Source organism: Equus przewalskii, chromosome 10 (assembly GCF_037783145.1).
Source record: "Equus przewalskii isolate Varuska chromosome 10, EquPr2, whole genome shotgun sequence".
Lineage (NCBI taxonomy): Eukaryota > Metazoa > Chordata > Mammalia > Perissodactyla > Equidae > Equus > Equus przewalskii.
Window position 1 is genome coordinate 5916785 of NC_091840.1, and position 16703 is coordinate 5933487.

A 16703-nucleotide genomic window follows, 5' to 3' on the forward strand; every position below is an offset into this window, starting at 1 on the left:
TAATTATATCTACAAAATATCCTCACGGCAACATATAGACTAGTTTGGACAAACAACTGGGCACCCTAGCCTAGCCAAGTTGACTCATAAAATTTAACAGTCATAGTGGCTTCCTCTTTTAACTAATTGTTCTTGCTAAGTAGGTCTAACCTCAAGTTTTTAGTCCTGAAAGAGTGCTTGTGCTGTGAAAACATATTTTTAAAAATCTAAAGTTACAGTATTTAAAAATCATTATTTAAAAATTATGCTCCTTCCAAAATTTCGGTGCTTCTCATCTAGTGTCAGAGGCAGAATGCATGCATATAGAGATAAATAAGATACAGAATATATCACAACCAAGTGGGCTATATCCCAGGAATGCAAGGTTGGCTTAATATCTGAAAAATCAATCAACGTTAATACACCATGTTAGTAGAATACAGAACAAAAACCATGTGCTCTTCTCAATATATGCTGACAAAACATTTCACAAAATCCAACACCGATCAATGATAACTCTCACCAAACTAGGAACAGAAAAGAACTCTCAACCCGATAAAGGGCATCTATGAAAAGCCCACAGCTAGCATCATACTTTTTTTTTTTAAAGATTTTATTTTTTTCCTTTTTCTCCCCAATACCCCCTGGTACATAGTTGTATATTCTTCGTTGTGGGTCCTTCTAGTTGCGGCATGTGGGACCCTGCCTCAGCGTAGTTTGATGAGCAGTGCCATGTCTGCGCCCAGGATTCGAACCAACAAAACACTGGGCCGCCTGCAGCGGAGTGCACAAACATAACCACTTGGCCACGGGGCCAGCCCCTCATGGTTTTGTTTTTTTTTTTTTGTCCTTTTTGCCAATCTTCCTCTTTTTGCTTCAGGAGGATGGTCACTGAACTAACATCTGTGCCAATCTTCCTCTATTTTATGTGGGATGGATGCCGCCACAGCGTGGCTTGACAAGTGGTGCTAACTTGCACCTGGGATCTGAACCTGCGAACCCCGGGCCACTGAAGCAGAGTGTGGGAACTTAACCACTATACCACCAGGCCAGCCCCAGCATCATATTTAATGGTAAAATATAGAATGCTTTCCTTCTAAGATCAGGAACAAGGCAAGGATGTCTGCTTTCACCATTCAGTATTGACTGGGGATTCTAACTAGTACAATAAGGCAAAACAAACACTTTTTTGTGTGTGTGAGGAAGATTAGCCCTGAGCTAACATCTGTGCCAATCTTCCTCTATTTTGTATGTGGGGTGCCACCACAGCATGGCTTGATGAGCGGTGTGTAAGTCCTCACCTGGGATCCAAACCTGTGAACCCTGGGCTGCCAAAGCAGAGTGTGCAAACTTAGCCACTATGTCACCAGGCTGGCCCCAAACAAACACATTTTTAAAGAAATTTTAAGGCATCTAGATTGTAAAGGAAGGAGTAAAACTGTCTCTATTCACAGATGACGTGATCCTGTATATAGAAAATACCAAGTGTCCCACACAAAAAAACTAGTAGAACTAATAAATGAGTTAGGAAGTTTCCAATGCAAGATCAAGATACAAAAATCAATTGTATTTTTATATATAGCAATAATCTGAAAATGAAATTAAGGAAACAATTCCATTCCCAACAGCATCAAAAAGAATAAAATTGTTAGGAATAAATTTAACGTAAGAAGTATAAGATTTGTACACTGAAAATTTTGAAATGGTGCGGAGATTGATGCTTTAACTAAAGAAGTTTTAAAAGATCTAAATAAATAGACGTTTCACGTTCATGGATTGAAAGACTCAGTATTGTCGAGATGATAGCGTTCTCCAAGTTGATCTATAAATTGAGTACATTTCCTGTCAAAATCCCAGTAGGCTTTCTTGAGTAAATTGACCAGCCAATCCTAAAATTCGTATGGACATGCAAAGGATCTAGAATATCCAAAACAATTTTGAAAGGGAAGAGCAAAGTTGGAGGACTTTCACTACCTAATTTCAAAAATTACTACATAGCAGCGTGGTGTTGGCACAACGAAAGGGCTGTAGATCAATGGAACAGAACTGAAAGCCAGAAATAAATCCTTATGTTTATGGTCAGCCGATTTTGACAAAAGTACCGAGACAATTCAACAGGGAAAATGTAGTGTTTTCAATGAATGACGCTGGGACAATTGGATATTAACAAGCAAAAAAATGAACTTAGACCTTTGCTTCACATCTCCAAAAATTAACTCAAAATGATCATAGAATGAAAACGCAACCCACAGAATGGGAGAAAATATTTGCAAATCATATATATGATAAAGGATTTGTAGCTAGAATATATAAAGAACTTATACAACTCAAGGACAAAAAGACAACCCAATTAAAAAAGAAGCAAATGTCTTAAATAGACATTTCTCCAAAAAAGATATACAAATGGACAACAAGCACATGAAAAGATACCCAACATTATTAGCCATTAGGGAAATGCAAATAAAAACTACAATTAAATACCACTTCACACGCACTAGGATGGCTACAATAAAAAATAGATAAATACCAAGTGTTGCTGCGGATGTGGAGAAATTGAAACCCTGGGACCCTGCCGGTGGGAACGTAAAATGGTGCAGTTGCTTTGGAGAAACAGTTTGACAGTTCCTCAATTGCTTAATCACGATATGACTCAGCAGCCCTACTCCTGAGAACTGAGCCCAAGGAAAATGAAAAAAAAAATTCGCACCAAAACGTGCACATGAATGTTCATAGCAGCATTATTCATAATAGCTAAAAGGTGGAAATAACCTCAAATGTCCATCAACTGATGATAGGAACAACTGATAAAAAAAAATGTAGTAAATCCTTACAATGGGATATTATTGTAATAAATAAAAGGATAATAAGGAATGAAGTAATATTGATATCTGCTACAATATGGATGAACCTTGAAAACTTTATGCTCAGTGAAAGAAGTCAGGTGCAAAAGGTCATATATTATATAATCCCATTTGTATGAAATTTCCAGAAAAAGCAAATCCATAGAGACAGAAAGTAGATTAGTGACTGCCAGTGGCTGGGGGAGGGAGAGTAAGTGATTGCTAATGGGTTTCTTTTTGGATTAATGAAAATGTTCTAAAATTAGACAGAGGTGAATAACTGCGTAACTGTGAATATAGTGAAAAACCATTGGACTCTACACTTTAAATGGATGAATGGTGTGGTATATGAATTATATCTCAATAAAGCTGCTTAAGAAATAGATTATAGACCTAAACACAAAAGCTAAAACTATAAAACCCCTGAAAGATTACGTAGGAGAAAATCTTATTTGATTTGGATTAGGCAAAGAGTTCTTTGATACAACAGCAAAGCACAATCCATAAAAGAAAAAAACTGATAAATTGAATTTCTTCAAAATTAAAAATGTTTCTGCTTCAAAACACATTAGGAAGACAAAAGGACAGGCCAGCTTCTGAAAGAAAATACTTGCAAATCGCATCCAGAATATGTCAAGAACTTTTGCAACTCAATATTAAGAAGACAAAGAACCCAATTTAAAAATAGACAAAAGAGCTGAATAGACATATCACCAAAGAAGGTGTAGAAATGGCTAATAAACACTGGGAAGACGTTCACATCAGTAGTTACTTGGGAAATACAATTAAAGGCACAATGAGACAGTGCTTTACAATTGCTAGGATGGCTACAATAAAAAAGACGGACAATAGCAAGTCCTGGTGAGAATGCAGAGAACTTGGAACCTTATGTGTTGCTGACAGGAATGTGGAAAGGTGACAGCCACTTTGGAAGAGAGCGTAGGAGTATCTTAAAAAGTTAAACATAAATTTTCCTTATGATCTAGCAATTCTACTCCTGTGACTCTATCCAAAGGGAATGAAGACATACATGCATACACACAAAGAAATGTATGCAAATGTTCACAGCAACATTGCTCATAATAGCCAAAAAACTGGAAATGATCCAGATGTCCATCAACTGGTGAATGGATTAGCAAAATGAGGTATATTCCTACGATGAGATACTGTTCAGTGGTTTAAAGGAACGAACTACTGATAAATGCTACACAACATGGGTTAACCTCAGCAACACTGTGCACAGTGAAAGGAGCCAGATGCAAAACTATCTATTGTATGAGTTCGTTTATGTGAAATGGTTGGAGAAGACAAATTGACAGAGATAGAAAGCAGGACAGTGTTCGCCTAGGGCTGGGGGATGGCAGTAGGAATCAGTTGCAAACGGACATGAGGGAACATTTTGGGGTGGTGCGAATGTTTCCAACTGGATTGTGGTGACCGTTGCCAAAGTCACGGTATTGTACAATGGATGAATTTTATGCTGTGTATATTATACCTCAATAAAGCCGTTTAAAAAAGTGACGGTATAGAGGGGTTTATGCTGCCTGAATAAAATAAAGAGAAGAGCTTGATCACCAAGGGGGAGTTCTTGGGGGCAAATGGCTTTGAAGGTAGACTCCGAAGGTGGGGTAGAACTCTTAAATGGTCCAGTGTGGAGAGTAGTATTAGTAATGGCCTGAAGGTTGCCAATGTTCTTGATGGATCTAGAAAATAATGAATAGATTAATTGGTTGAGGCAGAGAATTCTCATAGAAAGGGAATGAGAAGTAAAATTTGGCAGATGGGTGGAAGCCAAAATTGAGAGGAACCAAGTGGTATTTTAAGAAAGATTTCTCTCTTAGAGGTCTAGGTTGTAGAGAGAAAAGACTGGAAGCACAGAGGTTTGCTAGGAGACTGTTAGCTGATAACCCACCGTAATCAAACTTGGGAAGGGCTGAGGTCTTGACAAGGATGCTTTGCACAAAGCACATATCCTGCATTTTTGTGGCTTTTATTACTGTGACATTTTTAGCCTGGGTGACCAGAGAAGTGAGGTGCCATTGACAGAGATTGGAAATCTGAAGCAGAAAGTGCTTTCAAAGTGAGTCCCAAATGTCAGCCTGGGCTTTACTGCTCCTTAAGATCTAGGCAAATTAGACAGAAACCTACCTCTTCCCCCAAATCGTAGAGCGTGGCCTTCTACTGCCCCCTCCAAGATTTCTGTGAATTCCCAAGTGACAAATGTTCTGACCATGTCAGCTCGAGAGTTCCAGCTTGCTGCCTTTGCCCCACAACAAATGTGCCATCAGTCCATTCTTCAATTTCTCCAGAAAATTCCATCCACGTAAAGTAATCAAAGTATAGATTCTACTACAGATTTGTGGAGGGCGAGGAAGTTGGGGTTTACACTGCAGAAATACAAGCAGGAATAAGAAGCGTTGTCACCCTAAACGGAACTTCAGCTCAGGAGCTTTACTGGCTCTTGAGCTCACCAAACCCAGCCTTGCCGTCCTAATGTCTCTTTCCTCTCCTTTTTTTGACTCTTTCCTCTTCCCTCTCAGAAGGAAAACAAATTACAAACCGGTTTGAGTTCCATCAACAAGCAACAGAAGTACCCAAACCCTTGGTGTGTTGCTCTCCATTCTAACTAGCTCATTAAAGTATGTCCCAAAAAGAAGATGGTTTGCTTTGCTTTGCTCCTTTGTCTCCTTTGCTAAGAAGAGTTCTGGTGCCAGCTCTTAAGAGAAAATGCTCTTTAGTCTACCTTCGTCCAGAAGAAAAGGTTATTCGCTAAGTTTGAGGCAAAGATGGGATATTCAGATGAAAAGATATAGCAAGTGGTTAAAGATTTGGCTGCAACTCCAAAGAAAGATCAGAGACAAAGATTTAGGAGTCGAGTAGGGGAAAGGAGAAGCCAACATGTATTAATTGCTCACTGGGCTTAGCCAGCTGCATACAAGTTACCTTATTTGATCCCAACAACAATCCTTTGAAAGAGGTATTATTATCTCCATTTCACAAAGCAAGAAACCAAAGCTCAAAAAAGTTAAATAATTTGACCTAGGTCACCCAGTTGGTGGAAGGCAGCATCAGGATCAAATTCGCCTCTGCCTTTTTTTTTTTTTTTTTTTTTTTTGGTCAGGAAGATTAGCCCTGAGCTAACATCTGTGCCAGTCTTCCTCCACTTTATATGTGGGTCACGCCACAGCATGGCTGACAAGTGGTGTACGTCTGCACCCGGGGTTGGAACCCGCAAACCAAGGCCAAGGAAGCAGAGTGTGCTGAACCTAACCACTATGCCACAGGGCCAGCTCGAGCTCTGCTTTATGTCAAAGCCTTTGCTTTGCTTCTATGAGGAAGAGAGAGAGAGAAAGAAGGAAAGAAGAGGTATATTTGTGCTCTATATATATATATTTTTTTTTAAGATTTTATTTTTTCCTTTTTCTCCCCAAAGCCCCCCGGCACATAGCTGTGTATTCCTCGCTGTGGGTTCTTCTAGTTGTGGCATGTGGGACGCTGCCCCAGCGTGGTCTGATGAGCAGTGCCATGTCCGCGCCCAGGATTCGAACCGACGAAACACTGGCCTGCCTGCAGCGGAGCGCGCGAACCCAACCACTCGGCCACGGGGCCAGCCCCAGTGCTCTATATTTTTAATGCAAGGCAAACTACAATTAGCTCTAGGCTACCTTCTTGATAATTTCTCTTCTTTTATTATTACAGCAAAGAAAGGGTATTTCCAATAGAACTCTGTCACCTTTAACCCTTTAGCCCCCAAGTCACTGGTATTCTTCTCTTGTCAGGATCAATCAGTACCACTCATAAGCTGATTAGCCAGGGATTTCACTGTCCCCACACCCCTACCCAACTGCTCACAGGTCCTGGAAGCTCGCTGTGTCCCAGACTGAACTCACCCTGTACAACTCTAGACACCAAATCGGCTTCTCTCCATTCTTTATTCATGATTTGGGCAAGCCATCCATCAGTGTAAAATCTTTAACTTTTCTAGTTTCACTTAACGTATGACAAATAGATCATTTCTTTTTTTTTCTTTAAGGATTGGCACCTGGGCTAACAACTGTTGCCAATCTTTTTTTTTTCTTTTCTGCTTTATCTCCCCAAACCCCACCTGTACACAGTTGTATATCTTAGTTGCATGTCCTTCTAGCTGTGGGATGTGGGATGCCGCCTCAACGTGGCCTGACGAGCGGTGCCGTGTCCGCGCCCAGGATCCGAACCCTGGGCCGCCGCAGCAGAGCGCGCAAACTTAACCACTTGGCCACGGAGCTGGCCCCAAATAGATCATTTCTAATGTGTGGGAAATATATTTTACTAAGGTTCAACAGTACGTGACAAATCATCTGCGAGGCTGCTTCTGCTTAAGGCAACCGGGCACCTTCCCTCTCTATAAATTATGCACTTGGAAAATGGGGCTAGCAAGTACTAGACATAAATGGTTGATAATTAAGCCTTCCTGAGTGATGAGCTGCGCCGGCGTGTTGCTGCAGGTGGCTGCTCTTTGCGTTTTTAAGTTTTGATGGGGCACTTGCAAGAGCTCCTCCATGATTGCTTTGACTTTGGTGGCTGTTACTCTATCAAATAACGTTCACCTGTTTGGTGTTTAGTTAGAGAATTGCCTCACCTTTTGGGGAAGAATTTTATCCACACTGTTTTGTTTAATAAGTGTTTCTGGACTAAAGCACCATGTGTAGAAACTCCAAAAATGAACGTTGGGTTCAGTTTTTCTGTTAGGATTTTCTTCTGTCGTCCTTCCTATGGCTTCTTCACAGGCTGAAAGTGCTGAATCTCATTTTTCTAAGTTTGCTGTAAACGTTCAACAAAAATGGAAACCGACTTAGGGAGTCTGTCTATCTCCTAGCTGTATAACACATAACGAAGCCTTTGCCATTTCATAAGTTCTTTGTATTAATCCAAGAATTGGGGTCCATGAGAGCATTGATAAGGCGTACGATGGTATGAGCCCTCACTTTGGACAGCTTGCCTTTATGGGAGAATTAGAGTATAGAAATTTGGGTTAAGAGGCATTCATTTAATCGTCGAAGTTGGGAAGTATGCCCAGATGGACTCTGCAGTGTTACCTAAGCCTCCTTTGGTGACCTCGTGCCATCACATCCTGGCACAGGTCCCGGTCTGTCGGGATAAAGCAGATGGGGATTCTGACCCCTGAATGCTGATTGCATCCAGTTATTGTGGGTTGAAAATATCCCTGCCTCCTGGCTGATCCAGGGGAGCAAAGAGGGCCTGCATGAAGGGTGTCCCCACAACATTGGCCATTGGCATTGTTAGTGAATTTGAGACCAAGCGTGTGTGTGTGCGCGCGCACGTGTCTCTTTCTTTCATAAAGCTAAGCTGTTGTCCAGTTAAACTCCACAATCTGTATGGTAACTGGTAGGTAAAGTCAGGGGCAGCTGTATTATCTAAATTCATATTTTCCTATTAAATAATCATTTTGAACCAAATACGAGAAATGAAGAGCCTTGAGTGTGGAGGGCTGTGGAGGTCTGTACGTGGTGGTGGGACTTCTGTGTGTAGGTATGAGCTGGCTTAGGAAAATTTAGGCAAAGAATTGTATGTGTGTGTATATGTGCTGACACCTGTGGTTGAGAATCCTGAGTACATGGAGGAAAGAGAATAACCACTTCAAGTTAAGGGAAAAAATCAGGACAAAAATACGTATATATTGTTCACTAATGTGCATTGTGGGGCCTTCTGGTCTTCTTGCTGATGGTGTTAGAGACAGATCATGATAAGGATTCAACTAAGAACGTTAAAAGGAAAACAATGATCTATTTTATGTTTGGTGTCTTGGGTTCTCACTGCTATCATTTTGCCTATTTTGTGTCATTGTCCCAAATCAAGAGAAGAAAGCTCTCCGAGGGTTCAGAATTGCTCTAACTATTTGTTTGAAGGGTTAACGTTTTTTCGAATTGGCTTTTTGGATTGGTTTAGTTTGACTGGCTTCTGTTTGGTTTCTCTCTAGGAAGCTACTTTGCCAGCCACTTCATCATGGGAGGAGAGAAGTTTGACTCCACTCACCCCGAAGGTTACTTGTTCGGAGAAAACAGCGATCTGAACTTCCTGGGGAACAGACCAGTGGTGGTATGGTTGTCATCCGTTTACTTCCACATGGGCTGAGTGGCCAATTCAGTTTTATAAAAACAAGTTTGTAGCTGCTGGTTGAGCAGTGTTCGTAGGGTGGTCTGAGTTGAGAGGGCCCTGGGAGCCAGCCCGCAGCCTCTCTGGGGGAGCTGGGTCTCCTGGCACTAGAGGCTGTGGAAAGGCTAGAGTCTGCCTGGGGGTGAGGGCAGCTCGCACTGCCAGCTCTCCAGGGGCTGAGATCTGCCTGAATGCTGCCGCTGTGGACAGCACTTTCACAGCCCCGATAGCTTTGCTTTTGGTCCTTCTTCCTAGCGCCTAGTACCATACAAGCTTTTATTTCTCTGTCTCGCCCTGTTTATTATCTGCCTTCCCCTTTAGAATGTCAATTTCATAGGACAAGGACTGTTTTTATCATCCCAACGCCCAGAACAAAGCCTGGTACTTAATGATAAGCCCTTAATAAAGACTCATTGAGGGGCTGGCCTGGTGGCGCAGTGGTTAAGTTCGCACGTTTCACTTCTCAGGAGCCCCGGGTTCACCGGTTCAGATCCCGGGTGCGGACATGGTACCGCTTGACAAAAGCCATGCTGTGATAGGCATCCCACGTATAAAGTAGAGGAAGATGGGCATGGATGTTAGCTCAGGGCCAGCCTTCCTCAGCAAAAAAAGAGGAGGATTGGCAGTAGTTAGCTCAGGGCTAATCTTCCTCAAAAAGAAAAACAAAGAGAATCGAATGAATGACTGAAGAAGTTTCCCTTGATATCTGAGTTGATATTAGATTATGTCTCTCTCGGTTCATTCAACTCATTTCATAAGCTTTTTATGGGGCATTTTCTCTGCACCCAGCTTGAGGCTTTGTAATAATAGCTGCCGTATAGCTACAAAGTGGCTACTGTGTGCAAAGGAAGGTCCTAGAAACTTTTGAGAGATTTTTCCTAATCTTCAGAAAGACCCACCCAACAGAGGCTTTATTATCAATCCCATTTTATCCGTGAGAGAGCTGGGGTTCCAAAAGGTAGATAATGATAATGGCCAGCATTTGTGACTTGCACGCTGTGCTCCCGACACTGTTTTAAGTGCTTCACATAAAGTTTTCCCAAAGTCACCTAACTAGGTCTGCCTGGTCACAGATCAACCACCGTCCCGCTGCTTCTGGTTGCTTCAGAACCCTGCCTTCGTCCAGAAACTCCCAGTTTAGTGGGACAGCCAAAAGACAAGAACAGGAGATGTTTAAATAGCAAGAAAAGTCTAAACTGATTGGATTCTGTAGGAATCGGGAGCAGGGGGAGGAGCATGGCGAGGACCGATTGCCTGGCGCTGGTGTCGGGAAGAGGTGGGGGGAATTGAGCTCGGTTGGAGAGTGGCTGCCTTTCACCCCGGCTTTCGGGGCGAGGCACAGAGTGCAGGCCTCAGGCATTCCTGGAGTTGTTGAGTCAGCAGACATTTCCTGAGCCACCACCATGTGCCAGGGACTGTGATAGGCGCTGGGGACACAGAGCTGACATGGGCACTATTGGTTCCTCCCTGGAGCAAATAAGGAAGCCAGGCTGGCGGGAGTGGCCATTTCCTGATGGCGAAGCAGGATTGGAAAGGTAGCTGGGGGTCTGCTCCCTCAAGAGGTTTTTGACTCTCTCCTGTGGGCTGCGGGGAATATCAAAGATTTTAGGTCAAGTGACCTGGAAAAATTGTTGTGGTTTTTTTTGGAAGATTAAGCTGGTGATGGTCTTCCATCTTGAGCTTTAATTAAAAAACGCTTCTTGGTGGTAGTTTTTCTGGTGTTCTTCCTTTCTCTCTGGAGTGACCCGTCCCAATCTTAGCCCTGAAGTGTGTTTCAAGATGCCAAGTCCCATCTGCTTCAGATTCAGTGATGCCGGCTGGCGCTTGTCAAATGGCCACTCTTTGATTTCGCTACCGCTACCTTAGCAATGAGAGTAGGAAGATCTTTTTTTCTGATAGAACTAGATAAGAATTTCTCCTCACTCACCGGGAGTCAGCGCACACCTGGAAAATGGCCCATTTTTCTTACATGGATTTGCTGTTTGCATCAGTTTCTTCCTTTCCTTTTTCTTTCCTCTGGGGTCAGAATAGTTTATATATGTATAAATTTAATTTTTGCCCTTTTCAGGCCATGGAGATGATTTTAAAACAAATAAATGCTTCTCTAGATTCATTTTGAGGTTTGTGCTGGTGGACCGACTTTCTGAAAGTTTAATCACCTCGTTGACACTCCTCTGTGAGCCTGTGAATGACTGAGTTCTTCCTGAAATGCAGCGGAGCAGGCTTGACCTCAGGTTTGAGGCTTTTTCCCAAAGGAGGATCAACATTGGCCTTTTTGTTGTTTTTGTGTAGTAATCATTAATATGCTTAATGTTGTACAGAGCAAATGCTTTCAAAAGAAATCATAATTTCATGTTAAGAAAGCAAATTAGGGTAACTTCAGATAGGTAGATAGAAATATAGGACAGTCTCCCTCGGTATCTGCGAGGATTGGGTGCAGGACCCCTGCCCGTACTAAAGTCCACAGATGCTGAAATCCCTTAGTTGGCCCTCCATATCCGCGAGTTCTGCATCTGCGGATTCAACCAACTGCGGGTCGTGTACAGTACTATATTTCCTGTATACCTACAGGATAAACCTAGCACATTTCCCTTTTCTTTTCCCACATATTATTGAATAGTAATAATAGCTAACATTTATTGAGCACTTACTGTTTGCCAGGTCTAGTTGTTTTAAACTCTTCATATATGTTATCTTGTTTTGTCCTCACACCGTAAAGAGGAAGATCCTCATTTGACAGATGAAGAACAGGAGGCTCAAAGAATTTAAACAAAGGTTACAAAGCCTGTAAGTGACTGAATCGGGATTTGAACCCAGCAGGCCAGCTCCAGAGCCAAGGGCCTCTGCCATTTCTGCTAGTCAGGTCAGGTCAGAGGTGCTCTGAACTCTGCCCACATCCTGTCTGTAGTCTGCTCAAGTAGATCGTCAAGTGCAGTTTGTGAGATATGGAGAGATACCTAAAAGTAGACTGAGTGGCAATGACATGTTCTCTTGGAGGCTCGCTGGAGAGAATTTGTGTTTGGTGTGTAATTCCATCCGCTGAGCTGACGTCTGGGTTTTGCCCTCACTGCACATCACGCTTGTCCAGGGGGAGGCCCAGCGACTGAAGATTGACTTGTAGCTTTAGTTCTGAAGAACTGACTTCTCTCTAGTAACACGTCTCCGGTGTCGGTAAATGAGCATCAGGTTGCGGAGGGAAGAGAGCAGCCTTTTAAAGGCATCTGGCAGCTCGAGGCGAGATTCCAGAGAGAATGAAGATGGGGATGAAATATGTTGAAATCAATTGTTAGATTAAAATGTGCCGGGGCTGGCCCCGTGGCTGAGTGGTTAACTTCGCGCGCTCTGCTGCAGGCGGCCCAGTGTTTCGTTGGTTCGAATCCTGGGCGTGGACGTGGCACTGCTCATCAAGCCACGCTGAGGCAGTGTCCCACATGCCACAACTAGAAGGACCCACAACGAAGAATATACAACTATGTACTGGGGGGCTTTGGGGAGAAAAAGGAAAAAAATTAAAATCTTTAAAAAATATGCCATAGGCTTCTTGGCTTCTGAGACTTGTGGTGTTTCCTGTCCTTTCTGAATGATCAGACTCAGAAGAGTGTCATTCAACGGAGCTGTCATGCAGCCCGTGGTTTTTGTTGGAGCACTGCTTGTCTACCACTTAGGATAATTTGGCAAAGTCAAATTCATTATCAAGTCTTAAGGGTCAGATTAAAAGAACTAGAGTGTGTGTATGTGTAGAAAGGTGGTTGAAGAGAGGCTGGAAACAAGATTTCAAGTTTTATTTACATCTTACCATTAGACTCTTCACAGCCTTGGCAAGCCTATCGCGCAGGCTCTCAAGTTACCCATTGGTAAAGTGGGGAATGTTCCGACTTTACGCGAATGTAGTGCTTAAAAATGGCTGGGATTGCTGGATGAACAGAAGCACACAGTGAACATCGCTTCACTTGCTGACCTTTCAGGTTGGTTTCTTCTGCAGCTACTGACAGTTGCGTGTGAGAGACCATTCACTGGTTTTGGGGGAACTGTCTTGAGTCATGACCAGGGCTTCTGCAGGTCTCTCTGCTCTGGTCCCTGCATGGAGCAGCTGACACGGTTGTCTGTACATCACGGCTGGAGACTGTTAAAGAAAGACCATCGCTCGCCCTCCTGGGGCCGGAAGACCTGGCGCTGATCTTCTGCTCCTTAACTGAGTTGGATCTTGTTTTGTGGAGGTAAATTACTGCTAAGACTCTAAGTTATTTAGAGGGTTAGTGAACTTAGGATTGTCAGAGCATCACGTGGTGCCTTGACTCTACTTGAGGTCGGATCTCTCCTCTCATCTTAGAGGAAAGTAGTTGAGTTTTAGTCAAGCCCCTAATCCTCCACATCACCTTGTGTGTCCTGTCGCTGGGCCTCGTTGTCACGGTTCTTCCTCCCCCTGCTCCCTCCACCCAGGGCTGCACAGCTGGCCTTCAGAGCCAGGGTGCCCACACGTGGGCTTTTCTTCTTCCTCTGATAGAGAGATCCCTGGAAGTTGCCCTTAAATCCAGTTTCTGTGACCTGAACCTTTCCCTCACGGCGTGTGAGGCGAGAGCACGTTGTTTAAAGGCACTTGACGGTAGATCCGCTTGTGGAGTAGAGGTTTGCACCTGTAGAGCTTTTCACGGTGCCGTTCATTCATTCGAGAAATATTTATGAGTCGTACACTGTGCAGGCAACTGGGAATGCAGAGAGGAAAAAGGCTTGGCCCTGCCCCGAGGAGCGCGCAGTGTGGCCAGGTGGGCGGATTGCCCCGGCTGTGATGACCTGTGTGACTCCTAGGAGAGCCACAGGGCCGAGCGCTCGGACAGCGCGGAGGAGTGGGGAGGCCCACCCCAGGGCACCGGCACCTGGAGGGATGGGCAGGATTTCCCAGGTGGTGATTAGGAGGGTCATTAACAGAGTTAACGAGCAATTCGAGGCAGCACAAAGATGAAAAAGAGCACCCTGGGTTTCCAGGGTGGTGAGTAGACGGTAAGGACTCGATCTCGGGCGATGCTGGTGGAAGGTGAAGTTGGAAAGACAGCTGGGCTCAAGTCTGACGGGCTGTGAATATCGTACTGAGAAGTTTCTACTTTTCTTTCTATGGCAATAGAAAAGGTCATAGTCGTGCATGGCTCTGCCACTGACCGGCTTTCTGGTGTTGGCCACCACTGAGCCTCTGTATAAAAGTACCTGTCTTGCAGGAATATTTTAAGGATTCAAACAATGACAACTATTATGATGTGTTTTGCCTTTTGGAAAGGTAATCATCTCACAGTGTAGAGAGTGAATCAGAAAGACAGGAGCTAAGGAGACCAGTGAGGTGGTGGTTTATTTTAGTTACGAAAGAAGATGCAAAGTGCCTGAAATAGGACAGTGGCATTAAAGCATAAAGTTGGTGCAGATTCAAGAATTGCGGGCAAGCCGAGTTGAGGGAAAGGGAGAGGTTAAGGCAGAGGATGCTGAGGAGCAGCCTCCATGGGACAGCTGCCACTTAAAAGGGCTGCACTCCACGTGTTCTGTCTGCAGATTTGTTTGTGCCTTGGCCCTGATGTCACCAGACAGGTTGGTCACAGTACAAGTATCGTGGTATCGATTGCCTCAGAGCCTGTTTTAGGCTGCCCAGCCTGCTATAACAAAATGCCAGAGACTGATAGAGACAGAAATGTACTTCTCAGAGTTCTGGAGGCTGGAAGTCCAAGATCCAGGTGCCGGCAGATTCGGTTCCTGGTGAGGGCTCTTCCTGGCTTACAGACAGCTGCCTTCTTGCTGTGTCCTCACATGGCAGAAAGAGAGTAATCTCTCTGTCTCTTTCTTTTCTTATAAAGCCACTAATCCCATCTAGTGGGGCCCACCGTTGTAACCTCATCTAACCATAATTACCTCTCCAACGCCCTGTCTCCAAATATAGTCACACTGGGGGTTAGGGCCTCAACATGTGGATTTGAGGGGAGACGCACATGAGTCCACAGCACAGTCCTGAAGTCCGTGGTGTGAACAGGCCTCTTTGTGTGTGTGTGTGTGTGTGTGTGTGTGTTTGATTGGGTTTTTTGCCTTTTGCATGCTATCTTCTTCCTTTATAATTATACTGCAACTGTTTTTTGGCATTCCGTTTGGCAATATTTAGTAAATTTTTAGCTGTGGCCCAGCTATTTCACTTCTCCAAGTCTCTCTGTAAAGGCACAACATGCTCCTGTGTGTCTCCTCTGCCCTCGATATTCTACTGCAACCCTAACTCACTTTGGACAGCAGATGTGTGGGTTTTCCACACATCAGGCGAGAACTGTGAAAGAAATTCCAGCGTATCTATACCATGAACTGATATTCAGCCAAAAATAAAGTAGATCTGTATCCACTGAGATGAAAATATGTCCATGACCACATCCTTTACTGAAAAAGAGCAAGTTGCTCTATATAATGTAGAGTCTGATTTCATTTCTGATAAAATAACAGTGTATAGCAATATATATGTATGTGTACATTATGTATTTGTGCATAAAAAGACATGAGCGAACAATGCCTTTTCGCCTGTGCCCGTGGTAACTCGTGGTCCATCAGTGAGGGGGTGATTCCTTCTTACTTCACTGTCTTCTGTGTTGTTTAAATTTTCCCCAGTGAACATGTTTTCATTTGTAAATTAAAAGCATTTTAATTTTCGTAAAAAGTGGAGAAGGGACCAGTGATGAGCAGAGGAAGGGAACAGGCCTAGGAAAATATATAGAAGTGGGAAAATTAAGGAAGTTCATGAAATAATGGCTTTGACTTTTTTTAGTGAACTGAAGGAAGGCTGTGGTCTGCTGGGTGGGGTTGGGATATGTGCTAAAGAGAGGTTGAGGGCTTGTGGAGAATGCCAAAAAGATGAGAATAAGCACGATAAGGAATGGAGCCGGGAGCTTCGCCTCTCAGTGTCCCGGTGCAATGATCCACCGTTAGAGCCAGTAGATGCCGTGTGGACATGGCCTGCTCTGGGACAACCTGGGAGTAAAGGGAACCCAGACCATCAGAGCTAAACTGGGAATGAATAGTCATACTTTTTAAATGGTTTAGGGCTTTACAGACAGTTTTACTTAAGGATTTTTTAAATAGCATTCTTATAACCCGTGCTTCCCAGCTTCTCGGCTCTGCCCGGAAGGGACCACCTGCTCAGTTCAGTAAGAGATCTTCTCAACCTTTTATCTTACTTTCAGTTTTTTAAAAAATTTGCGGTGAAATATACGTAACATAAAATGTACATCTTAGCCATTTTAAGTGTACCGTTCAGGAGTGTTAAGTACATTCACACTGTTTTACACCCAGTCTCCGGAACCCTTTTCATCTTGTAAAACTGAAACTCTGTTTCATTGAACACTCACTCCCAACCCCCTCCCACAGCCCCTGGCAACTCCCCTTTCAACTTTCTGTCTGTATGAATTTGACTACCCTAGGGACCTCATATAAGTGGAATCTTACAGTATGTGTCTTTTGGTGACTGGCTTATTTCATTTAGCATAATGTCCTCAAGGTTCATCCATATTGTAGCATGTGTCAGAATTTACTTCCTTTTTAAGGCTCAATAATATCCCATTGTGTGGCTAGACCACATTTTGTTTAGCCATTCATCCATTCATGGTCACCTGGGTTGTTTCCACGTCTTGGCTGTTGTGAATAATGCTGCTATGAACGTGAGTGTTACCTTCAGTTTCTAGGGCATATGTGCACACCAGTATCGGGCTAGGGAAGAAACGG

At 43.5% G+C, this 16703-nt stretch overlaps 1 protein-coding gene across 8 annotated transcripts in view; it reads left to right on the plus strand.

The window, feature by feature from the left end:
* The window catches only part of RNF157 (ring finger protein 157), a 72027-nt gene that overhangs the window by 7908 nt on the left and 47416 nt on the right, over positions 1–16703 (plus strand). For all 8 annotated transcript variants that reach the window (XM_070559969.1, XM_070559970.1, XM_070559971.1 and 5 more), the window contains exon 2: positions 8797–8915. In XM_070559969.1, the coding sequence (XP_070416070.1) occupies positions 8797–8915 (119 nt within the window). The remainder of the gene's footprint in view (positions 1–8796; positions 8916–16703) is intronic.